At 34.1% G+C, this 27,187-nt stretch overlaps 2 protein-coding genes across 2 annotated transcripts; both read right to left on the reverse strand.

The window, feature by feature from the left end:
* Window positions 1-2,567: 2,567 nt before the first annotated feature.
* On the reverse strand, window positions 2,568-4,241 carry LOC131937840 (growth hormone secretagogue receptor type 1-like). Its single transcript, XM_059295517.1, has 2 exons — window positions 3,471-4,241; window positions 2,568-2,579 (listed from the first exon to the last, which is right to left on the reverse strand). The coding sequence occupies exons 1-2, from the start codon at window positions 4,239-4,241 to the stop codon at window positions 2,568-2,570; spliced, it is 783 nt and encodes a 260-aa protein (XP_059151500.1).
* A 13,192-nt stretch (window positions 4,242-17,433) lies between these two features.
* On the reverse strand, window positions 17,434-20,235 carry LOC131937841 (uncharacterized). The gene is made up of 3 exons (XM_059295518.1): window positions 20,095-20,235; window positions 19,104-19,257; window positions 17,434-17,981 (listed from the first exon to the last, which is right to left on the reverse strand). The coding sequence occupies exons 1-3, from the start codon at window positions 20,233-20,235 to the stop codon at window positions 17,434-17,436; spliced, it is 843 nt and encodes a 280-aa protein (XP_059151501.1).
* Between the last annotated feature and the right edge of the window lie 6,952 nt (window positions 20,236-27,187).

Raw genomic sequence — 27,187 nt, forward strand, 5'->3', positions numbered from 1 at the left:
GACATACAGACAAACATACAGACAGACATACATACAGACAGACAGACAGACAGACAGACAGACAGACAGACAGACAGACAGACAGACAGACAGACAGACAGACAGACAGACAGACAGACAGACAGACAGACAGACAGACAGACAGACAGACAGACAGACAGACAGACAGACAGACAGACAGACAGACAGACAGACAGACAGACAGACAGACAGACAGACAGACAGACAGACAGACAGACAGACAGACAGACAGACAGACAGACAGACAGACAGACAGACAGACAGACAGACAGACAGACAGACAGACAGACAGACAGACAGACAGACAGACAGACAGACAGACAGACAGACAGACAGACAGACAGACAGACAGACAGACAGACAGACAGACAGACAGACAGACAGACAGACAGACAGACAGACAGACAGACAGACAGAAAGACAGACAGACAGACAGACAGACAGACAGACAGACAGACAGACAGACAGACAGACAGACAGACAGACAGACAGACAGACAGACAGACAGACAGACAGACAGACAGACAGACAGACAGCCAAGTAACAAACAAAACAAAAAATCAAATAGAAAAAGCATAAAATACTAATATATAAAAGCCCATGTGCGCACTTCTCTCTCTTTCTCTCTCTCTCTCTCTCTCTCTCTCTCTCTCTCTATCCGCAAGTTTTTTAGGCGATGTGATCAGTGTGTTCAGTAATATATAGAGAACTTTAAGATGCGGACTTAGTTGAAAATAATATGGTGGATGTTATAAATGTATAAACAAAATTTTATTTAAAGCAGGAAAATTAAAAATAAAGGCATATTCGAGTGTAGAAACACAATGTTAATTATCCAACCACAAAAGCGTTTATTGTTGTGAAAAGAACGCAATAAACAATGACGTCACATGCCACATGTTTAAACTGTGGAAAGAACACAAAAATTATGGATGCCATCTTCCAATTTTAGACTATAAAGAAATGAAATATTTTATTCAAATTTGATTTAGATCTACTAATCAAGACGTACGCTATGATATGTATACAATTTTCTAAGCTGACAGTAATACACATTATTAAAAAAAAACATAACTTTCATGAACATCCGGGTTTTCAACTAAATCAATTTAAGTCTCTGGATTTTAAGTCTCTGAATCAGCGTGTGCATTTGAAATAGGGTGTTGTGTTGACTAATAATGTATATAATTTGGTTTTAATTTTTCTAATATGTTTTGGTAGTCTATGTTATTTTAAATGTGTTGGATTTTTTAAACTATTTAGTTATTTCTTTGGTTTCTCGCTAATATCGTTCAGCGTGTAGTAAAGCACATTGTGTTTTGACCAAAAACTATTGTATAACATATTTTTCTCAAACAAGAATAACATTAAAATATATATCTAGGCCTATAATTCACGTGTAACGGGTACCGACGGCTAGTAAAGGTATAATCGTGGAGGCCTAAATCTTTTTAAAAACATATATATCACAAATGATAATTGTGATGGTTACTCAAGGTCACAATTAAAACGGCTGAAGTTACAAGTACTACCTTTGTTAAAAATGACCAGCAATCTGAATGGCTAAATGCTAACCTCCTCTCTCAATTTGTTTGGTCAATATATTTGCATTTTTTCTTACAGAAAGACGGACAGACATAAAAAAAATGTTTCTGTTATTTGTAAAATAATTTAGTTACTCGAATTATTAACATACTAGATAATTGGCCCGTTGAGGGGAAAATACAACGGGCACTATGGTGATAGTGTTTCTTCTAACTCAAAATCAAAAACCAATATCTTCACCTCAAACTAAATCTAAACTTCGAATCATAAGCGGGAATTAATCTGGGACTAATCGTAAAGAACGGAACTTTATCTAGGATTTTAAATTAAACCGGAACATTGACCGTATCCAAACATTTAATAAAAAACGGCAATTTAACCACAACTTGAACATAAATAAAAAAAAAAAAGTCGGAAACTCAAACATAACAATGAACGGAACAGGTTATTTTAACAAAAAAATAATTTAAAATCCAAACCTAAACCTTTAAATTGGATTTGGAACTTTAACCGGAATTGAAAATAAACCAAAAATCATAATTTAACTGGTATTTGAATTTTAAACAAAACATTGTCAGAGAATTGAACAGCAACGGGATTTTCTAATTTTTGTTTTTGGTGCCATAAATTTAAACCGAGCCAGGAAATAGGCCCGCCCTTAACGGAACATTATTCGTAACCGGAAATTAACTTCATCTGGAAATTAAACCGGAAATAAAACTCATAATAACCCTTACGTTGATCCTAATACATACGCTTAATTTATGTTACTTTTCCGGTATTTGTTTTGTATATCTATAAACATTTCTAAAATTAGACAATTAAATTAGGCATTTAGTTTTTTTTGGTCTATATTAATATTGACGTCATTATTATTGTATATCGTTTTCGAAATTTGATTTTGAATTGTACTTTGTATTATTCAATCAATGATGCAGTCTTTTCTGTGTATAGACGCTAAATCTAGAGATTACCACAATTTGTTATCTGGTAAACAAACTCTAGACGTAGTTCTGCACATTTACACAAAATATAGGCATAGAAAAACGTCTACTCCCCCCCCCCCTCCGCAAAGAAATATAATTTTTATTGAAAATATATTCTTATACCTCCCCCCCCCCCCCTCAGGAAAATTTAGTCCGCCCCTCCCGTCGGGAAAAAAGTCTGAAAGAAATACTGGTCGCATTTGTAGATCCTACAGACTAAATCTAGACCCTATATCTATAATCTAGACCCGTTTCCTACTTTTGGTCTCTAAACCTCTATCATACTGACAGTGTTTCTTTCAGACTATTTTTTCCGATGGGAGAGGGGCACTTTATGTTTTCTGCATAAATTAGGCGTCTTTGTTATCGTGTATCGATGACTTCACTATAATTTGTATTGTTTTCGGCATTAGATTTATTTTTTCACTTTAGAATCCAACATAGACTACTGGCCGACCACGGGATATTTTTATGTCTGGTTGGGATTGACAAATGGTGTCTCCCTAGTTGAACTACTTATGTTAATTACTACTTAAATTATTTTTAACGACGTTTTCTTGCATTTAGTGTATATTTTGTAGTAGAGAAATATGTTCATGCTACAGACAACCCACCTAGGACAAAGTTAAATAAACAAAGATGGATGAAGGGAGTGGGTGGATACAATACATGAAACCACTTTCTTAGTTTTTATTTACCTACAAGCCTAGAACAGCAAGAAAACATCTCTAAAAAAACGTTCCGGTATTTAGAATTCATCTTGTAGTAGAGAAAGATGTTTATGCTACAGTTAAACCCACCCAGGACAAAGTTAAAGGACCAAATAAAGAAAAATAAATTCTGGTAAAATCCTATGATGGAGATTCCTTCAATGTAAAGCGAAACAAAAGAAAATGCAATGCTTGGTGTTGTACAAACAATTAAAATGATAGAAATCATCAGGGACAGTTTAATAGCTTTAGTGTCTCGACTTGATGTAGAATCATTCGCTTCTCTGGTGTTCTGTTTTCGCCACTGAGATTTCTGCTGGAGCTTCCAGATAATTAAAGCTGTGAAAAATATGACGAGCAGTAAAGATATCAGGCCTAAAAAAGCGTTGATGAGGAACGAATATTTGTCCACACTGCCGTCGTTGGTCACATGAATCCCAATTTTTGTTACGTTGCTGCGCGGATAAAATTTCCAATCGTAGTAGACGGTGGAGTAGCTGGGCAGTACCATGATTATCGAGGCGACGAAGATGATGCAAATGGTAATTGTTGTTACTCTCGGGGTAATGATCTGTTTTACTTTAAGAGGAAAAGCTATGCAGACGTATCTTTCAGCGGTGATGAAGGCCATGATGAGGCACGTGATCCTGGTGAAGCAGACGTTGGGCCAGCCAGTGATGAGGTACTGGACCTCCCTGGTGTTGACTGGTGTATCCGAGAACTCCACCAACGGGTTCATCCAGATGGTATTATCAAATAACGTTACCAGAATTAGTAGGTCAGATAATGACAAAGCAAACAGGCTGATGTTTGTTGTAGTTTTAAGTCCTTGCTTGTAGAACACAACCATGTTGATGATGTTGGATATTATACCAAAGACGGACAAACTTCCGCCTAGAAAAACACAACTTACAATCTCAGTGACGAATTGCAGTTCTTGGCTTATTAGAGTATCTCTTGGGTCGTTTTCACGAACCATTTTAGGAACAATCAATTTTAAATATTGGTAAATTAGATTCTTCCTTTGATTTCTTCCTGAAATACGGATATTATGTTGTCAATAAATTGATATATGTTGAAATGCAAGTTACCATGTGCATGTTTTATAATAAAACTAAAAGAAAATGAGAAGTCGCTCAGGAAAATGCTGAAAGAGTTAGGTGTGTGAACTATAACAACATTAAATTTGGTGTCACTACACCAGCATATTAGACCCTGCACAGTCTGTGTTGTTGGTGTCAAGCTGAAGTAAAACTAGCTCCTAACCTTATGTGTTTCGTCACATACAACACATATTGTCACACGTCGTCACATCGTCTCACACCATCACATATCGTCACGCATTGTTGAATATCGTCATGCGTCTTCACAAACCTTTACATATCGTCACACAGCGTTACGTATCGTCGAAAAACGCCAAACTAATCATGGTAAAGCTCGCTCCACCTAAAAAGAAGTCACACTTTGCTCTACTTCACCACAAGTTGCAATGTATCTATTTTACAACGGCTATTTCTTTGTAAAAAATAAACGTTATCAACTTTGTGTCGACCTGTTTGATGAGTGTAAGAAAGCCTTTTATTCTTGCTGATCAAACTAGACTTAACATTAAATACGTAAGCAACATTATTTGATTCATTAATTAAACATATTTTCTTTATCTCTTTTTATGTTGATTAATTAAATTAAATTACTTCTGCTTCTATTAAACTTAGGACAATTATTTTTCTCTGATTATAATAATAGTACGGCTAGAAAGAGCTAGGAGGAATATTTTTTAATTAGTGTGTGTTATTAAAAAAATTCTAGACCAATTAGAGCCTCGTTAATTCCGGCCTCACCTAATTAGAGACTCAGTATTGATCTCTAACGCGTTGCTGCGATCTCAGAAAAAGAAGGAAACACAATGGTACTCGTTTGATAAAATATAATTGACATCGTGTTATCTTTTAATACAAACATATTATTTATTATCACGTGGAAAACATGTCAAAGTGTAACTTTATTTATTGATTCAAGTGCTTATGGATACAGAGTGTTGTTTTGTTTCCTGTCTGGTACACAGATACATCAAAAAGCATTTCACCTCGTCCACATTCAGTTGTTAGAAGCTTGGACCAAGTTAGAAACTTAGGCTCATATCTAGTCATTGGCACCAAATCGTAACCAACGGTATATTTTCAGACGTGTGACTTTGTTTTCTAACTATGTTATTTCAATGTAAACAATGTCGGCGACAATTTTCTTGGACTGAAGTTTTTCGGGAGCCATTGTCCCACCTTACGTTGGTCACCCTCTCAATGTTGAGGTAGATCCAGGTGTTAGGGGCGCGCTCATGAAAACCAAGGGTTAAATAACTGCAGGTGCACTGGGTTCATCTCTTGTAGCTCATCGTTTTCTTTGTGTAGGCCGCTTTTTAAAACGAATGCAGGCGCCGTAACGCTAATGAGATAGACTAAGTTGCTCCTGGTAACACGACAACCCGCGCGCCAGGTTCAGTATGTTCAGTGATTCAAGTGATAACCCTGACCGCTTAACCCCTTGTGAAAGAAGCATTATCGCCATAAAACCATAAATAGCTCTATTTTTTTATTGTTATAAGATGCAATTTAAGGAAGTATTTGATCTCGGTGAGTGTAAAGGATATCGGTGTTTTTATCATAAAATGAAGTGAAATAATTGACAGACATTTGTTGCCATTTTCCAGTTTGTCTATATATTGCTAAAAGCTCACGTCTGAATTATACATAACCTGGTTCCAAGTTTAGATTATAGTAGACCAGTGAGTGTATTTTAAAGATAGTCTTTAAACTTCGAAACATGCGACCTATCTTTTGTGGATGTTTTTATATCTATCTATCTATATACTACTAAAAGTCAAGTTTGTTTACATGTTTGAATATTTATTTTTTTGTTTGTCCGATCGAGTATTGTGATATGTTCTACTCTATCTGGAGAGCTGTAAAATAGTATGTAGGTAGAGAATAATTTTTTAATGCAGACAGACTGTTAATCACAAATTTATTTAAAGACGTTAATTAATTTATTGAATTATTCATACGTAGAGTAACCCTATTTTTTTAAAAGTTTAGAACGACCACTACACTCGGCGGGACCGTGACGTCACAGTTTTTTGTTTACTCTTTAGTACAATAAAATGGGGCGTCTATCGAAGAAAATTGTGTCCCCATTCAAAAGTTTAACACGTTCTAAATCTAATTTTCTGTCGGTCATAACTTTAACAATACGTCCGTTTGCTGTATTTATTACGTTCCAACACTTATATCAATTTTAAACTGTCTTTTTTCATTTAGTTTTACAATAAATTTCTCTAGATCTAAAGATCAGCTGTCGAAGGAAAGTTATGAATCTAGCCTAGATCTAGATCTAGCCTAGATCTAGGTCACTAGACTCAATGTAAATTCTAGATCTAGACTTAATGTAAATTCTACATCTAGAATCTATTTCAGGCCTTAATACATCTAGAATCTATTTCAGGCCTTAATTATTTTATATAAATCTTTGTTTGGCTAATTTAAGATAAAATTTAATTTGAAAGTTACTACTACTAGACTTAGATCTAGATCTATGCGCGTAAATCAAGTTGCATAAGGAGACTCAAAGTATAGTATAAAAATTCACTTGTGACGTCACGAGTAAATAGCTAAGTTGGTAGCGTAGTCGGCTCTCATGCGGGTGGCACAGGTTCTAGACCAATATGTCAATGATATTTTTTTCCAATTTTTTTTCAGATGTGAATGATAAAGTTGCCTATCTGAACTTGGCAGGATACAGGGCAGGTGAAGTAGAGTTCATCTGTTTCTTTGTCCTAAGCATATGAAAGGATAGTGTGGTCAGAGACATGCTCGGCTGGAATCGTTTTTTAAACGATAAAAACATGTTGTCTGAGACTTGGCGGGACACTGGGCAGGTGAAGTAGAGTTGAGTAAGTCACATGTGACGTCAGTATATGAAGGGATAGTCTGAAATCGGTGTTTTCGGTGTTTTTAAAAGATAAAAAACATATTTTTGAATGTGGGGTATGTTTTTTGTGACGATAAGTGACACTGCAGTAGCGTAGTGAGGAGGGGGGGGGGGCGGGAGGGGGAGGGGAGGCGGGTGGAGGGGGGAAGGGGGGGGCGGGGGGGGGACATATGTTGGGGCTGGGGGGGGGGGGGGTGCACATCAAAAGTTTGAGGGGGGGGGGTTGCAAATCGAAATCTTGCGGGGGGGGGGGGGGTTCAAATCGAAAAGTTTGTCCCCGGGCGCCGGGAAGGGTCGCTATGCCTCTGAGTGACAGACGTGATGTTTTTTGATGGATGACCCCCGAAACCCACAATTATCCAACGGATGACGGGTATTCTAGTATACTACTAAAACTCAAGTTTGTTTACCTGTTTGAAAATTTTTTTTTTGTTTGTCTGATTTGGTACTGTAAGAAAACTGCTCTATATTGGGGGCTGTAAAATCGTATGTAGGTAGAGAATAATTTTTGATTGCAGACAGACTGTTAATCACACATTTATTTAAAGACGTTAATTAATTTATTGATTTATTCATAGGTAGATCAACCACATTAATTTTAAAGTTTTAGAACAATAGCTAAACTGTGACTGAATAGTGACGTTCGATAACTCATTTGTTTGTTTGTTTGTTTTTTTGATTTGTTTTATGGGGAGAATTTGCATTATTTGAAGAGCTGTAAAATAGGATTTTGGGTGGTAAATATTGTTTTTTCTTAAACACACTGTTAATTACAAACTAATTTAAAGCCGTTTATTAATTCATTGATATATTCATTGGTAGATTAACCACATTAATTATAAAAGTTTAGAACAATGACTTTAGTAATAAGAAAAAATACTACTTTCTTTTTACAACAATGTTTTCAACCCATTTTTTCTTAAGGCCTATATGTGAATGATAAGGTTGACTATCAGGACCTCGCGGTGCACAGGGCAGGTGAAGTAGAGTTCACCTGTTTCTATATTCTCAGCATATGAAGTGACAGGATGGTCAGAGCCATGCTCGGCCGGAATCGATTATTTTTAAAATACAAAAATGTCTGAGACTTGGCGGGACACTGGGCAGGTGAAGTAGAGTTTAGTAGAGTTTTTAAAATATAAAAAACGTCTTTTTGAATGTGGGGGTCTGGTTATTTTGGGATGAAAAGTGCTGGCAGACGTGATGTCATTTATGGATGAACCCCCGAAACCCACAGTTATCTAACTAGATAACGGGTAGTCTAGTATACTACTAAAACTCAAGTTTGTTTACATGTTTGAATGTTTATTTGTCTGATTGACTATTGTAAATGGTTCTACTCTATGTGGAGAGCTGTAAAATAGTATGAAGGTAGAGAACAATTTTTGTTTTCAGACAGACTGTTATTCACACATTTATTTAAAGACGTTAATTAATTTATTGATTTATTCATAGGTAGATTAACCACATTAATTTTAACGTTTTAGAACAATGGCTTAACTTTGACTGAATAGTGATGTTTAATAACTCATTTTTGTTTGTTTGTTTTTCTGATTTGTTATTGGGGAGAATCTGCATTATTTGTAGAGCTGTAAAATAGGATTATGTGTGATAAATATTGTTCCTTCTTAAACACACTGTTAATTACAAACTAATTTAAAGCCGTTAATTAATTTATTGATATATTCAAAGGTAGATTAACCACATTAATTATAAAAGTTTAGTACAATGACTGTAGTAATAGTAAAAGGAGTATTTTTCTTTTTACAACAATGTTTTCATTTTTTTTTCTTAAGACCTATATGTGAATGATAAGGTTGACTATCAGGACCTCGCAGGGCACAGGGCAGGTGAAGTAGAGTTCACTTGTTTCTATGTTCTCAGCATATGAAGGGATAGTGTGGTCAGAGCCATGCTCGGCCGGAATTGTTTTGTTTTTTTAAATTCAAACACGTCTGAGACTTGGCGGGACACTGGGCAGGTGAAGTAGAGTTTAGTAGAGTTTTTAAAATATAAAAAACGTCTTTTTGAATGTGGGGGTCTGGTTATTTTGGTATGATAAGTGCTGGCAGACGTGATGTCGTTTATGAATGACCCTCCAAACCCAGTTATCTAACTAGATAACAGGTAGTCTAGCTTTTAACTAAATGGGCGGAATTTCGATCTGATATGTCTCATCACGGGCTGGCCCAATGACTTTGCTTTTTCTGTCATTGCTCTCCAAATTCACAGTTGTAACCTTCATCAATACGTAGGATATGATGTCCTTGTAGGGATAAGCTAGATTTAATATTTGCCACGTAACAATGAGTGCCTACTCTTAATTAGATTTTATACCGCGTTCGGATACAAAAGAAAGTTAAAAAAGAAGATAAGAAACGTTATTATCACAAGCTTTTATAAAATAGTGCACTGAAAATGAGAAATTAAATGTTTTTCGTAAAATACATTTTGGTACTATACTATTTAAATAACTATAAAGAAAAGCATGGGTCGCTATGATATATATTGGATATTTTTACTAATATTTAGGAAGCGGCTTACGCTTTTCTTAATAGTTATTAAAATAGTAGAGTATTATAATATATTTCAAGAAAATCATTTATTCTCTCCTTTTTAATGCATTATTACAAAAAAGCTTGTTTTAAAAATGTTTTTACTGCTTTGTTTTCAGTACTTTAAATTTTTTTTAAATACAAGAGTTGCATGACTGAAACCTATTACGCACCTAATGAAAATGATAACGCGCGTAAAATAGTGCGGAATAGATGGGTAAGAGTAATTTAAGAAAAAAAAATTAATTAATTTCTAAAACATTAGTTAGGCATTCAATTAAGTCAAATTTGATGTCAGATTGCATTGTCTTAAAGTCTTGACCCACATGCTAACTTTCAAACGAATTGTCAGTTAGAAGTGCTTAAGATATCGCTTTCTCGTTTCGATGTGACGACAGATAGACAGAGAAATAAATAAAAGCTTGTGAAAATGGGTAAGCTAATTTTATGTTAGTTAAGTATTCTAAATTAAACTGATGCATACATAGTATATTAATAGATTAAAACACAGCAATGAACTATTTTTAAAAAGCTTTAATTTAGTTCACAAGGTCTGTCTATCCTTCTCAGTGAAGATCTCTATATTTACCTTTTTTTTTAATGCAGCGATTTCGTTGTATTTTTCATTAGACGTTCATGTCCAAAGACAAACAAAAAAATATATAAAATATTCAAACTGAGTATCAACTTAGTCATACAATCTAATATAAATTTTTTAAAATTCGATTACTAAAGGGAGATAACATGAATAACGATAAGCGGTGGATCGATCAGACCGATGAAAAGTTATCAGGCTTGAGAGTAGAGACTGATAAATTAATACAATAAAGGGAGGTAATTGTTTAAACTGAAATCTGTTTGTAAATACAGAGTTTTGTCTCAATTTTGAGAATTTTCTTTCGTTGCTACAATATAAATATCTTTGATACAGCTGGATTTAAAAATATTTCAAACTCTTTACAAAAACGAGCCATGTTAAAGCCTAGGTTTTTCATAATTTTGTATTCTTTCGCCTCCAGCTAAACAACAAATCGACTTATCAATGCGAAAACAAAGGGGTTGAAAAATAAAGGAATTATAACAAGGGGAAGTAAATAAAAAAACAAAACAACCCAAATATATTGTGTTCCAGTACCGAGCTACTCCCCTTTATTAGAATAAAAATTAAACATTTTTATCCACCCTTAAAGAAGTCATTTTAAAAATATTTCAGATCCTTGACATAAGTAACGTGTGATGCTATTGAAGAAAAATCCAGTTTTTAAAGTTTACACCAAACAGCAGCTGGAAGTAAGCAATCATTTTAAGGGAGACCACAAAGAAACAAAAACAAATTACTTTTACTTGATTGATTAGGAAAGCTAACACCATAGCTCATTAGCTGTTCTACCTAGTGAAAACATTTTTTTCAATCAATTTTTCTTGGAACATTGAAAACAGATGGATACAGCTTTTATAAATGGTAAATAGATACTATAGTTAGACACATTTTACTTACGGTGGTTGTATCAATAGAACTTCAAATAAAACACACTCAGAATGTTTTTCTACCCAATTTGACGGCAGCATAAACTACCGTCGCAGAGTTGTTACTTATACCGTCTGCTGCTGCCTTGTTTCAATTTTTAGGGAGTAACGAGTTTGCATTTTTTTTTTCAAATTTTCAATTTTTTTTTCAATTTTAAAAGATCAAACGTGATTTGAAGAAAAAGGATTAATATTAAAGTTCCTTTATTCTCAAGGACAACTTTTTGTCAAAGATCATTCAACGGAAAACTTGCTTGACACGCGAGCAACTAAAAACGCTACGATGAACGTGAGTACATCCAGGATAGCTACACAGTTGGTGAGGATGACAGAACTTTTGAATTAAAACTTTTGAACAGTTAATATAATTTTAAATCATTACTTGAGGTTCAGACGTTACGAGAACATTCTTTCTGCACATTGACCGTCATAACCTTCAATGTGTTACATCAGTTGTGTGTTACATCCTAGCATACTGGTGTTAGGGGAAAGGAGGGGGGTATTGTCCTTAACCATCTGATAGTGTTTTAAAGCAAATATTTTCAGTGGCAGCATTGGTACTGTCGAATTCACAAATTTTGAATTACTGAAAAGTAGAAAATAAAACAACTAAATAGCGGCGTGTCACGTATGATACGCCGCGAGTCGGCTCGTTTCTTTATAAGTCCCTGAGGTACGTCTGAGGTACGCCTGAGGTACGTCTGAGGTGAGCCTCATTGAATAAATAGCTTGTCATTGTGGATCACAAGAAGTAACAAATAAATCCAACAAGATAAACATTGTCCACACAGGTCTTAGTATTTTACAACATTTGACTTTGTTAGGTAAATGATTTGTTAGAACATAAAAACATATCACTTTGTTGGGTAACTGATTTGTTAGAATATTACATTTCACTTTGTTGGGCGTGACTTGTTATTACATTTCAGTTTGTTGTGTAAGTGACTTGTTAGAATATTACAACATTTCAGTTTGTTGGGTAAGTGATTTGCTTTTATTGTCAACCAACTTCTCGCATAAAATATCGCAGAAGGCCTTTTTAAATTTAGCACTCATCAGTAGAAGACGAAAATGTTGAAAGAGCTGCCAGCAGCTTCTGAAGAGACGACGACAGCCCAGACGACAGAGTAACGTTCCTGTTGGTAGAGGTGACATAAAAGATTATGTTCAACAGTGTGAACAGCACCGTGTAGCCAATGGCAGGAATGGAGGTCGTTATGTAAATAAAGGAAATCAGAACCAACATTTTAATTAATCTGTAGTCTCGAAAAGCTGATCCATCTTTTGCCGTCCCAGCAGACGTCTTGCTACGCCATTTTGATCTCATCTGCAATCAATGTATCATGATAATTGTAAAAATGATATCCAGGATAAAAAGGATAACTCTAGCAGAGACGTTCATCAGGTTGCTAAGATCTAGATTACACTCGGCGCTATGGGTTATGACGACGTTGTAGACTGTTGTGTTTCTAATGGTATCAAAGTACGGCAGAAACCTGTGACAGACCGCGCCTTGAATCATAAAACACAACATAACCAAATAAATGCTTAGTAAAACTATAACAGTTTTTGTCCTTGTAAAGAAGAATTTCACTTTAAGTGGAAACAATATACAGAGGCATCTTTCAAAGTTGATGTACACTCGAATCCAAAATGAACATCGTAGGAACATGATATGTGGTACTCCTGTGAACAATATTTGAAATAGGGATAAATTCAATAAATTTGAACTAAACACACCTTTAATACTAGCAGACAGTATGTAGATATTCATCTTATAGTATAATCTATATCTATATAAAAGCAACATTGGGGAAGTTTATTTGGTTTGTTTATTTGTTACTCACACCTATTATATCGGGTACTTGGAGGGTAATTGCAGGGAAATTGTTCTTGACAAAAATGGTGGTCGCTCTATTTTTAACGTGAAAATTAGAGTTATCTTAATAAACGAGGTTTAAGTGACTGAAAACTGACCTAGGCTGGCCGCGGCCTTATGTAAACTATACATTTTTAGAAGTGCTTGAATTAGATCGACCAATGGTAGATGCGACAAATTAAAAAAAAAATTGTTTAGGAGATAGATTTGGTGTTCATTGCATCCAGAAAAATACAAGATTTTCAGAAAGGTTATATTAGGGGTAAAAATTAAAACGTCTACTTTTCAATTTTAGAATTAAAGAGTCGCAAAACAGTCAGGAATTTAATTTGTTGATTTCCCCGTTCTTTGATTTCACAAAAAAGCAAATGAAGAAAACATTTGGATAGAAAACAAAATTCCTTTAAAATTTATACTAAACGGTTTTCAAATAAAAGTATGATGGGAATTGTTTTATAAATAAAAAGGTAGTAGGCTTTTTAGTGTTAAAACTGCGAAGAGAGAAAAAAAGTAAAGAAAAGTAGGTCACGAAAATACCATATCTGTGGAATTTGTAAAGCAAGTTGTAAGCTTTGGATTTTTCCGGGATGATGGAAAATATTATTATCAAATACATGATACACATATGTTGCTAAATACAAATGGATCACGGATTTTTATGTTTTCGTAGAGAGCTTGTAATACTGGGACAAACGGATTAATTTTCTAGATCGAAACGCCGGAGCAAAAATTCGGACACTTCTAACTGACAGATACGGTTCGTAATTGGTACGTGGGTCAAGACATGAAGACAATGCATCGTAACATTCAATTTGACTTAATTGGTCTCCCAATTAATTTTTTATGATTTAATTAAAATTTGGACCGAATTATTGGACAGTTCTATCCACACGCGTCATGACGGCCGTGTTGGGCGTGTAGCGAGAGAGGGCTGTACGACAAAAGCGCGTCATCACGTTCATTAGGCGCGCGATGGTTTTTAGTCGGGTCAGCAGTCTAGTTCTTTACCACTAGACTAAGCCATCCCATAATATTTTCCTGAAACTTTAGCTATAAACTTGACAATGGTTTTTAGTCATGAAACTATTGTAAATAAAACATTTAAAGTACTGAAAAAATTCATAAAAACGTTTAATAACGAGCTTTTATGTAATAAGCACTAAAAAGTAGAAAATAAATTATACACTACTATTTAAATAACTATAAAAAAGCATGGGTCTCTTCCTAAATATTAGACACTACTATTTAAATTACTATAAAGAAAAGCGTGGGTCACTTTAGTATCTATTGGATACCTTTACTAATATTTAGGAAGAGACCCACGCTTTTTAAAATAGTTATTTAAATAGTAGTGTATAATTTATTTTCTACTTTTTAGTGCATTATTACATAAAAGCTTGTTATTAAAACGTTATAACTTAAGAAACTAAATTATATAAAGACAGAAAAGACCTAAGTAGGTCTTTGTGGAATCCATAGGTAACTCACTTCATCTTTGTATTAACTGCGGTGTGTCATTTTCCATGTTCCGCAACAAAAATTATCCATACAACACAACCTAACCAAACAACACAATTCAACTAGTAGAGTCTGTTTATTTCAAATTTTAAATTTTACTCTTTCTTAACTGCATAACTTCCAAATGTAAATAAAAATTCTTTTTGATTTATCTAATTTCAATGTGTACATTTTATGTGATTATTTTACAGGCAATTTTAATTGTATTTTATCTTTTGTATAGTCTACACCTAGAGCCACCCGTACCGATATTCAAAAGAAATAATAATTTATTTTTTATTATCGTTAGTTTTGATAAACTTATATTATTGTGTATCTTGTGGTGGTGGATCTTTTAAAATGATGTTCTGAATTAAACTGCTAAACAACTTCACTAACAGTAAAATAAATTGCCTGAGATCCATGCAATGTCACAACCTGTAACAAGATTCACTTGTCACGCCATTGTCACAACCAATAAACCACTAACAAGACAAGAAAGTTTCTTTAAAAAAACAAATTTAAAAATATATTATTATAACAAGCTACTAACTATTCTAAAAAAAAGTAACAAAACTTAAGTGCATATCTTCAAACTAATTTTTTATGAATTTTCAAATTGTGGGTCCATTAAAAACAATAGTTTTAATACCCCAAAATTCCCCAAAATTAAGTGTTTTGAACGGACACAAATGTTGAAAATTCATAAAAAATTAGTTTGAAGATATGCATTTTAAAATGTTATCTGAGTGCCCCAAAATATGGAAGAAGATTATGAATTAATTGTTTATTGGGCTTAAAATGTAATATTTTATGAATGGTGGAAAACCTACGAAGGGGTTAATTTTTCAAGATTGCCGCCGTTGTCATAGTTACCAAGATTTTTTCACCAATTTTGTTTTAGTGGAAAAGCATATGCTGATGTATCTTAATAAAGCTATAAAGAAATAACTGTTTTCTAACGAGTATTAAAACAGGTTTTTTTTACCGGAGCCTTCCCTCTTAAAGTATAGATTGTCTTAAACAATCACATTACCACCTTTGCTAAACAACCCAACCTGGTGTTTTAGAGAAAAGTTTTCGTCTAACTAAATAATAAGTAAAAACTAAACTGGGAGATATCAGTTTTTTAAATGTTTTTGTAATTTTACAATTATTTCTATCCATTGTGAAAAATAACGATTATACCTTGTAAACAAGAGAGGTAAAAAAAAACATCTATACAAGAAATTAACAAAATTTAAACACTATGTATTAAAGATCCAGCTACATTCATAACAAAGCTACAAACCTTTACTAGGAAGTAAGAAATGATCACTGACCATACAGAAATGATCACTGACCATACAGAATTGATCACTGACCATACAGAAATGACCTCATCCAGTACAAAAAAAGACCAAATAAAAAAAATTCTGGTAAAATCAAATAATGGAGTTTTCTTAAACGTAAAGCGAAACAAAATAAAATGCAATGCTTTGTGTTGTACAAACAATTACATGATAGCAACCATCAAGAATAGTTTAATAGCTTTAATGTCTCGACTTGATGTATTTTCTTTCATTGCTGCATTATAAATATATTTAATACAGCTGGATTTACAAATATTTTAATGTTAACAAAAAACGAGCAATGTTAAAGCCTAGGTTTCTCATAATTTTGTATTATTTCACCTCAAGCTAAATAACAAATCGACTTATCAATCAGAAAAAAAGGGGTTGAAAAATAAAGGAATTATAACAAGGGGAAGTAAATAAAAAAAACCCAAACATAATGTGTTCCAGTACCGAGCTACTCTCCTTAAGTAGAATAAAATTTTAAACATTTGTATCCACCCTCTAAATTCACTTTAAAAATATTGCAAATCCGTTACATAGTCAACATGTGATGCAAGTGAACATTGTGAATGTCTTAAGGTCAAAAAAGTCCAGTTTCTAGAGTTAGCACCAAACATTAATTGAAAGTAAACAAAAACAAATTACTTTTACTTTGTTTTTATTGATAAGATAAGCTAAGTCTATAACTGTTCTATGAAGTAAAAACATTTTTTTTTTTTTGTTTGAGAACATTGAAAGCAGATGGAACAGCTTTTATAAATGATAAATAGATACTATTGTTACATAAATCCTACTTACTCTGTTTGTATCAATATAACTACGAATAAAACTCACTCAGAATATTTCTCTACCCATTTTGAGGGCAACACCAACTATAGTCCCCGCGTTGTTTAATATACCGTCTGCTGCTGCCTAGTTTCAATTTTTAGGGACTAATGTGTTTGCGAATTCTTTATTTTTTCTCATTTTTTCTAATTAAAATGAAATAAAAATGATTTTTTTGTTTTTGCAATATTAAAGGATCTACGGGATTTGAAAAAAAAAGGATTAAAATTAACGTTCTAGTTTTCACAAAGACAACTTTTTGTCAAAGATGATTTAACTTGAACAACTAAAAACCGTTACAAAAACATCCAGGATAGCTACACAGTTGGCGAAGGTGAAATAACTTCTGAATTAAAACTTTTATACCGCTAAAATTATAAACGACTTGTTAGAATATTACAACATTTCAATTTGTTGGGTAAAGAATTTGTTAGAATTTTACAACAAAAAAACAACAACCCCCCCCCCCCACATAAAAACCATTTTTTCATCTTAGTGTCTTGGGTAAGTTAAATGTTAGACAATTAACAACATTTTAATTTCTTGAGTAAATGACTTGTTACAATATTAATTCATTTCAATTTGTTTGGTAAGTGACTTGCTTTTGTTATCAACCAACTTCTCGCAAAAAATATCCCCAAAGGCCTTTTTAAATTTAGCACTCATCGTGTAGAAGACGAAAATGTTGAAAGAGCTGCCAGCAGCTTCTGAAGAGACTACGACAGCCCAGAAGACAGAGTAGAAGTTCCTGTTGGAAGAGAAGATATAAAAGTTCGTGTTCAACAGCACCGTGTAGCCAATGGCAGGAATGGAGGTCGTTATGTAAATAAAGGAAATCAGAACCAACATTTTAATTAGTCTGTAGTCTCGTAAAGCTGATCCATCTTTTGCTGTCCCAGCAGACGTCTCGCTACGCCATTTTGATTTCATCTGCAATCGATGTATCATAATAATTGTAAAAATGATATCCAGGATAAAAAGGATAACTCTAGCAGAGACGTTCATCAGGTTGCTAAGATCTAGATTACACTCGGCGCTATGGGTTATGACGACGTTGTAGACTGTTGTGTTTCTAATGGTATCAAAGTACGGCAGAAACCTATGACAGACAGCGCCTTGAATCATAAAACACAACATGACCAAATAAATGCTTAGTAAAACTAAAACAGTTTTTGTCCTTGTAAAGAATAATTTCACTTTAAGTGGAAACAATATACAGAGGCATCTTTCAAAGTTGATGTACACTCGAATCCAAAATGAGCATCGTAGGAACATGATATGTGGCATACCTGTGCAGAATATGTGAAATAGGCATAAATTCAATAAATTTGAACTAAACACACCTTTAACACTAGCAGACGGTATGTAGATATTCATCTGATAGTAAAAACACGATACATAATTTAATCTATAAAAGCAAACTGAGGGAAGTTTGTTTGGTTTATTTTTTTGTTACTTAGACCTATAATGTCGGGTACTTGCAGGTAAGTTGAAGAAATATTGTTCTTGTCAAAGTTCGCTGTTCACTCTATTTTTAACGGTAAAATTAGAATCTTCTCAATAAACGAGTTTAAAGTGACCGAAAACTGGCCTAAACAAACAGCTCTTTTAAAAAATCATTAATTCCTGGTGTTTCAATGAAAATAAAATGTTGTTTAAAATAACTTTTTATGACCCTATTGATTAAAAAATAATCATCATTTATTCAATCTTACAAGCTCTTTACAAAACATTTTAAATCAGTCATCATATTGTATTTGGCATTATTGGAAAAGTTTATTTCTCATGTATTCGATAAGCGTATTTACAATAATCTCGAAAACACTTAAAGCTTACAATCGGCTTTACAAAATACGCTTTACAAATTACTTTTAAAAATAGAATAGAATCCAGTAGAAAAAAGAATTACGCACCAAGTGAATGCCAAAACAAAATGTGCATAATAGTGCGGAATATTATTAGTACTTTATAAATTTACATGCGTTTTGAAAAAACGGAAATGGCGTAAATTACTACTTCCGGTAAACGGAAATTATTCAAAATTTTTTAGATGGTAGAGAATTAGATCTTTTACTTACACGTGCAATTTCATTTATCTATCTTTAATAGTGCTCAAGTTATAGGCATTTGAAAAATTCAAAGTAGAAAAAATGTACCACTTTCGGTTATCGGAAATCGCTCAAAAGTTGATACGGATCTACGATTTTACAACACCTGTATTTCTACCTTAACTTTACCTGAAATTAAATGCACGAACAACGTATTGTCTGCTTTTTCCTTGATATCAAACAAGGGATTCGAACACACACTAGCCCAGACAAGAGGCAGCACGTTACCTAAATCAGCCAGACATAAAGCCAGGAAACTGATGGTTACTGTTTCTTTAAGACCCTGGAAACAGTTTTTGGAAATTAATTGCAATTTAGCCTGATAAAACAAATAGATAATTAATGTCTTGAAAAAATGACATCACTTAATAAGCCTGATAAAACAAATAGATAATTAATGTCTTGACAAAATGACGTCACCTAATTAGCCACTCGAGTGGGGAGAGAGACGTAAAGGTCGCTGGTGTGTACAGAGAAAACAATGAGGACGTCATTTTGTAACAATTGATGTAGGAATGTTGTGTTTGTATATGGGGTCGTCCAGTTATGGGGTCATCCAGTTATGGGGTCATCCAGTTGTGGGGTCATCCAGTTATGGGGTCAATCAGTTATGGGGTCATCTTGTTATGGGGTCATCCATGTTAGAGATACGAACATTAAATTATTTAGATCTACATATTAGACGTTTTTAAAATACTGTTACAACTCGGACCTACACATTGATGTTTTCAGGTTAAGCGGTTCTTGAGCTGTAGCGTGGAAGCTGTAGCGTGTAAGCTTAGCGTGTAAGCTGTAGCGTGTAAGCTGTAGCGTGTAAGTGCTTACATGTTAATTAAAAATCTCGGCGTCGGCACGAAACTTTTTTCGTCATCAACACCATGATGTTGTTGACCTTAGCTACTGATCTGTTTTACAAACACCATGATGTTTATGATGTTAGCCACTGACCTGTTTTATAAACACCATGATGTTTATGATGTTAGCCACTGACCTGTTTTATAAACACCATGATGTTTATGATGTTAGCCACTGACCTGTTTTATAAACACCATGATGTTTATGATGTTAGCCACTGACCTGTTTTATAAACACCATGATGTTTATGATGTTAGCCACTGACCTGTTTTATAAACACCATGATGTTTATGATGTTAGCCACTGAACCAAACAACCCCAGGAAACAAAGAATGACGACGATGAATATGACGTCACAGATTTTGCGTGCCTCATCGCTGACTAGGTCGTTGTGATTAGCCTCCATCGGGACCTGATGAAACAAGCCTCATTTCAGTTTGTTACTTTATGTTTTTAATGTCATTGTTTATGTTGGCAGTTAGAATAAGTTTGGGAGGCTATGATTATTTTATGAAAAAAAAAAACAACAACAACCAAAATACAAAACATGCCATGAGCTGCCTGAATAAAAACTGAAATTAAAATTTATTTCTTAGAATTGACCTCTTAGGAAACAGATCTTGGTGTAACTTGCTGTCATTTCAAATAAAAAAGACGTTCTTTAATGCTGTGTTTTCTGACGTAAATAACACGTTCAATAATCTACTACTCCTCGTTTTAAGATGTTTAGACATCATCTTTACATGGCAATATAATCGAATCTCATGAACGTTTGTTAATGGTGTTGAAAGAGTTTGCTAGTAGAAACAAAAAAGTTATCTTATTTATTTGATCTAAAATACGAGCAATGAAAACATACAGTCACGTATGAGTAACTTGAACCGGCCAACAGTTTTGCTACAGCTTACTATGGAGTGAGTGCCGACTTTGTAGTGTAAGTTTTAATGCCTAAAGCGAAAAAAATTTTTAAAAATTAACCCATTCGTTGTTACCTTTGTATGTTTGACGAAACCAAACATTTAAATATTATTAGACCATAATTTAAAAAATTAACTTGACGAATGAAGGAACAAAAAAGGATATCGACCTTGTCTTACTTCTATCCAGACCCAACTTAATTATGAGATAAATTTGTTTAAACTCAAGTTGTCTATTGTTCTACTCCTGACGACAAATTGCTTAGTATAATCTGTTTGAAACGGTAAAGTTATTTGGAATGACAAGAGAGATTATAGCAATCTGGGCGAGTCTGAAGCCCCAGGCGAGCACGAGTTATCTACTCCTTGTTAAATCGACGTTTTTGTTTCCCTTAAGAAACCGATCTATAGGCAAATTGTGGGAGCTCAATCAAAGGTATGGATCCATCTGACGTCATTGTGTCGGTGCCTTGATTGTCAGTCTTGTCGTCTGCTACCCAGTGAGTTGATAAGGGGCTTAGTGAGCTAATATGGACACAGCTGTTGTCTGGTATGTTGTGGACACAACAGTTGTCTTGTATGTTGTGGTGTGGACACAACAGTTGTCTGGTATATTGTGGACGGAAATCTTTTGTGTCTTAGACCTATCTTTTGTACTGCTATTTTAAAATCTCTTGCCTAAAATTTTTTAAGATGAACATTTTCTGCTGCCGTTCGCCTACCTCGTCTGTTTCCCACTGGCTCATTCTCCAACTCATCTATGGCCAGTTCTCATCCTGCAGTATTTCCTTAAACTGTGCAGCTCTCCAGCCGATTAATTAAATTTTAGGGTCAATGAAAATAGGTGCGATGAACTTGCTGGGAACGCAATGTTTCAATAATTTAATTTGGACATAAAAAAACTGTAATAACTAATATATATTTTGCAGTTATAGTTTAAAATTTGGTCGAAATTAAATCCGGTTCCAGTCAGTACAACTTTCAAGAGACTCACGTTAGGGTAAGTAATGGTTGCTGGGCATAGTACTGACCACACTGTCCATCCATATGCCGAGGTCACAGAAACAGATGAAATATACTTCACTAGCCCCATGAATCGTCACATTCTTTTTATAAGCTTTCATTTAGTTCGCAACGTCTGTCTGTGTGTTTGTTTGTTTATACAAGCTTCTATTTAGTTCGCTACGTCTGTTTGCTAGTTAGTTGTCTGAGGTTTTGTTGCAAATCTTGTAACGCTTATTTTGACACACTTTTAATGCAGCGATTTCTTACAAACTGTCCAGATACGTTCCACTTCGATGACAATACAAGTCTATTTAATATTTAATTTATTTAAATATTTAGTTAGAGATTAAAAGTAATTCATTGTTTCGAAACTAATGGGAAATAACAAAATTGTATTACTTGGTCCATTACAATATTGACTAACAGAAGGGGAGATAACTAGCTAGACGCTATCACCCAACAAGTCTTAACAGCTGTGGTTGACGCCGAATGTCATGGAGACATTAATTTTTGTCAATCTCAACAATGTATCACTACGAAACACATTAGTTTTAGATTTATGTGCAGAACAATAAACGATTTCATTAAGTAAGACCAGTGAAGAACCAGAGCGTTAAAGGAAAACAAAAACCATTATTGGACTTTTCTGTTAGAAAACGATTTTCGAATGTCACCGTTTTTCGATGTGCCACAGAAAATGTGTTTATTTGATCAACACAAGATTTTAAGCTTTGTTGAGGTTTGTACATAGGCTGTGTCTGTCTCTCCAGGGCTTGAATGAATTTTTGCATCAGTTTCCTGGCCCTAAGTCTGGCTGACCTAGGTAACGGCGTGCCCCTGGTCTGGTCCAGCGTGTGTTCGAATCTTTCCTTCGAGGTAAAGACTCAATCAGAGGACAGGTCGTTGGCACTAGCGACATCTGGTGAGTAGCACTAGCATGACTATCTTATTTCGTGATTAGAACCAGCTTAACTATCTTTTAATATTAGTTTAATAGAACATAACGGACCAAAGCCAAATTGTGTACACAATGCAATTAGAGTTCCATTTCCCTTTTGCTCTCAGTGTAAGTATTCGATAAGCAGTTTACAAAACACAATACAAAATTTTAAAAAAATACGACCATCCATAACATAAGGAACATCGACCAAAAACTTTCGACAGTCGTTTGCAACTCGTATATAAGATTTTATAAAAAGAAAAGTCTGGAATTATTTACATTAATGCAGTAAACATGAGATAAATAAAATATAAACAAACAGCAATATATAATCGTGAGTAAAAAACAAGCTTTCCAATCTGCCTAGGTGCACCTCACGCCATGTTTCTCAGATGTTCTTTCTGGATTCGAGTCTACATCAACATTGAAAGATGTCTGTGTATCATATTCCCACTCCAAGTCAAGTTGCTAGTCACCAAAAGAATAACTGCTCTAGTTCTACTTTTGATATACATGGTGATGTTCACTTTTCTGGTACAAGACGTGGCGTGCCACCCACTAGAGCCGTACTTTGACACGAGAAAAAACCTCACCGTCTTTGGTGTGACACTGACAAGCAGTGAAGCGTGCAATGTCAACCTGAGCAACCTGATGAATGTGTCCGCCAGAGTTATCCTCTACCTCCTGGATATTATCCTAACACTTATCATGATACAACACTTGCAGGTCAAATCAAAATGGTGCAGCGAGATTTTTGCAGGAAACACAAAACACGAGGCGACCTTGAGAGACGACAGACTAATTAAAATGCTGGTTTTCATTTCGTTTCTCTACATATTCACCTCACTCCCCGCCATATGCTACACAGTGCATAACGTCATGGAGTCCGTGCTCACTCTCACAAACTTAAGCCAACATTTTGTCTCCTTAACTTTTGCTTTCTCTGTCACTGTGGAATCAATAGGTAGCTCACTTCATCTTTGTATTAACTGCGGTGTGAGTGCCACGCTTAAGGTAGCTTTTGTTCAGATTTACTTCCAAAGAATTTACATAACCAAACTCAACCACACAACCCAACTCAACCATACAACAAAACACAATTAGCAAGGAGTAGATTCTTTTTACAACAAATTTTATTATATCACTCTTTCTTAAAACACACTATTTCCCAGTGTAAGTAATATGTAATTTAGTTGATTTAAAATAGATTCAATTTCAATATAGACATACTAGCTGCATACCTGTGCACCGCCACCGTGAATCTTTTTTAAATGTGCCAAATTGAGAACTGAACAAAACTAAACACAAATGCAAACACAAAAGAATACACAAACACAACACAAACACAACAGGAACACAAAAGAAAACACAAACACATCGCAAACACAAACGCTAAATAAAACAGAACACAAGCACAAAGCTAAAACAAACACAATCACAAAAGAAACCAAAACTGCAAACGCAAACACAAAAGCAAACACAAACTGAAAAGAGAACGCAAACACAATGCAAACTCAAAAGTAAAAAAACACAATCGAAAAAGCAATCACAAACGCTTACGCAAACGCAACACTTAGAGATCAACACAAAAGCAAACCTAAATGCAAACAACAACGCATTGCATAAACACAAACCTAAATGCAAACATAAACGCATAGTGCTCACAATCTAGCCCGGAGCTAATAATAACTCTAACCCATAGCGCTCACATGATAGCTCATCGCATAAAATCGAACCCCACCCGGTCGCCGGCGTACGCGTCTGATTCAATTTAGTGAACAACTACAAAAAAAAACCCAGCTTTTTCCGCAAACCGAAAGATAGAAGTAAATCTGGATAAAAATAAATGGTAGCTGCAGTCAGGTTAATTTCAATTAGTAATAAAACAGATATAACACTATCAATAAACATAGAGGACATTTAGGAGCGGCTTCTAAACTGTTATTTATTAAAATAATAAATAGTAAACAGTATGTTCAGTGTATAAAATACATAAAAAGAAGTATCTAAATTATCCGTGTATTACCTACCATATTGCATTTTATCAATCCATGCTAATTATATTATTCCTATAATAAAACCCTCATGTATGTCCTCGGATTTTGTATTCACATTTTTTAGCGTGATTTGAATTATTTTTAAAATTACTTGGCAAAATTATCAAATGTTTTAAGTAATTAAATGTTTTACCCTGCTGTCATTAAAATGTATCCATTTTTTCTAGGAATTTAATCAATAATCTTGTTTGACATACATATGTTTAATATGTTTTAGTAATGTGCGTGTATTCAATATTATCTTCACTTTATGCAAAAAATTAAAAACTGTGAAAACTATCAAATAAATTTAAGTCGTTATATAAACAAACCCTACTCACACGTTTACAATATTACTATTTAAAAGCACTGTATAGTTAAATTTTTACTTTTATTGTTCCAAAATCTATAGCGATGACCGAAGGACTGAAACAATACAACCAGTCTTATATAATAGATTATGTAATTTCTTTACAAGCAGCTGTCATTCTATTTTTTCTATTGTATTGTCTATACCTAGAGTCACCCGTACCAATATTCTAAAGTAATAAATTTTTATTCACGCCTGTTTTGAATAAACTTATATTATTGTACATCTTTTGGTGGTGGACCTTGAAAAATGATGTTCTGAAGTAAACTGCTAAGCAAGTTCACTAACAGTAAAATTCATTCCCGGACATAATTACAAGTAATCAGCTAATAACAAAATTTTTAGCCATTTCAACGTCACAACATTTAAGAAGATTTTCGTGTCACGTCACTGTCACAAACATTAAACCAGTAGCCACACAGGAAAGTTTCTTAAAATAAACCGGGAGTGATCTCCCCTAAACTTTCTCGAATATTCTTATATAGCTTGGAATATAGACATGATTTTTAATTACTTAAACTTTTAAAAATAGAGTAGAATCTCATAGAAAAAAGAATTGCGCACCAAGCGAACGGCAAAACAAAAGGTGCTTATTAGTGCGCAATATTATTAGTACTTTATACATTTAAATGCGTTTTTTGAGAAATCGGAAATAGCGTAAAGTAGTATTTTCGGTCAACGGAAATTACTCAAAATTTGACAGAAGGTAGAGAATTAGATCTTTTACTTACATGTAAAATTTCATTTATTTATCTTAAATAATACTCAAGTTATAGGCTTTTAAAAAATTCAAAGTAGAAAAAGTACCACTTTCGGTAATCGGAAATCGCTCAAAAGTTGATCAGGATCTACGATTTTGATAAAATACTAATATATGAAATTTCATCAACCTAGCTGTAACGGTACTCAAGTTATCTTGTTTACACACAGACAGACAGACACACAGACAGACACACAGACATACGGACAAGATTGCAAAATTATGTTTTTCCGTATCAGTGAGGTTTAAAGCGTCGAGATTTGTAAAAATCTCGATTTTCTTTTGGCACGATTACAAGACTTTCTATATACTTCGTATATACGAGAAAGTAAAAACAACTTAAAATATATTATTAAAGCAAGTTATTAAATAGTCTGAACAAGATAATGATAAGACTTGGATGTAACTAGAATCTCGGGTAGCTAATACCATCTGATAGCTCATGCTATCTGTTGGCTCATGCTATCTGTTGGCTCATGCTATCTGGTAGCTCATGCTATCTGTTGGCTCATGATATCTGATAGCTCATGCTATCTGTTGGCTCATGCTATCTGTTGGCTCATGCTATCTGATAGCTCATGCTATCTGTTGGCTCATGCTATCTGGTAGCTCATGCTATCTGTTGGCTCATGCTATCTGGTAGCTCATGCTATCTGTTGGCTCATGCTATCTGGTAGCTCATGCTATCTATTTTTGAACGGTTGCTGTTGTTACTGAAATGTTTATATGAGCCAGTTACACACTTTCCTATTTTCCCTATTCTAGACAGCCATCTTCAAAGTTTCTCGGCCTCATATGCTACAAGTTGTTTGGTCGTATACACCAGCCAGAAATGAGAAATGTGTTGTATTAAAACCATAACTCGCGTCAAACAAAAGTAAAACAAAGCGTGACTTGCAGCCAAAGAAAACTTAGTTTTAACTCCGTTACAAATGATCCGTCATTAAGCTTCGATTGTGCTGTGATTGTTCCAACGGTGACGTGGCGCTTTGGTCGATCAGCCCGCTGGATCCCCTGAAATTAATGTTCAGTCCACGAGTTCAACATCTACTTAGTACTTAAAGTATAGATTGTCTTAAACAATCACGTGACAACCTTTGCTAAACAACCCAACTTTATGTTTTAGAAAAAAAAATCTTTTGTCTAAGTAATGGGTAAAACTAAACAAGAAACTATTAATTCTTAAAATGTGCTTGTAATTTTACAATTATTTCTATCCATAATGAAATATAATCATTATCCTTCGTAAACATAACATAGTTTAAAAAAAACATCTATAAAAGAAATCAACAAAAAGATATGTAAAATAGTTCTAATTACATTCATAAAA

The sequence above is a fragment of the Physella acuta genome, unplaced genomic scaffold (genome assembly GCF_028476545.2).
Source record: "Physella acuta isolate Inbredline_101_S28 unplaced genomic scaffold, ASM2847654v3 ptg000223l, whole genome shotgun sequence".
In the NCBI taxonomy this organism is placed as follows: domain Eukaryota; kingdom Metazoa; phylum Mollusca; class Gastropoda; family Physidae; genus Physella; species Physella acuta.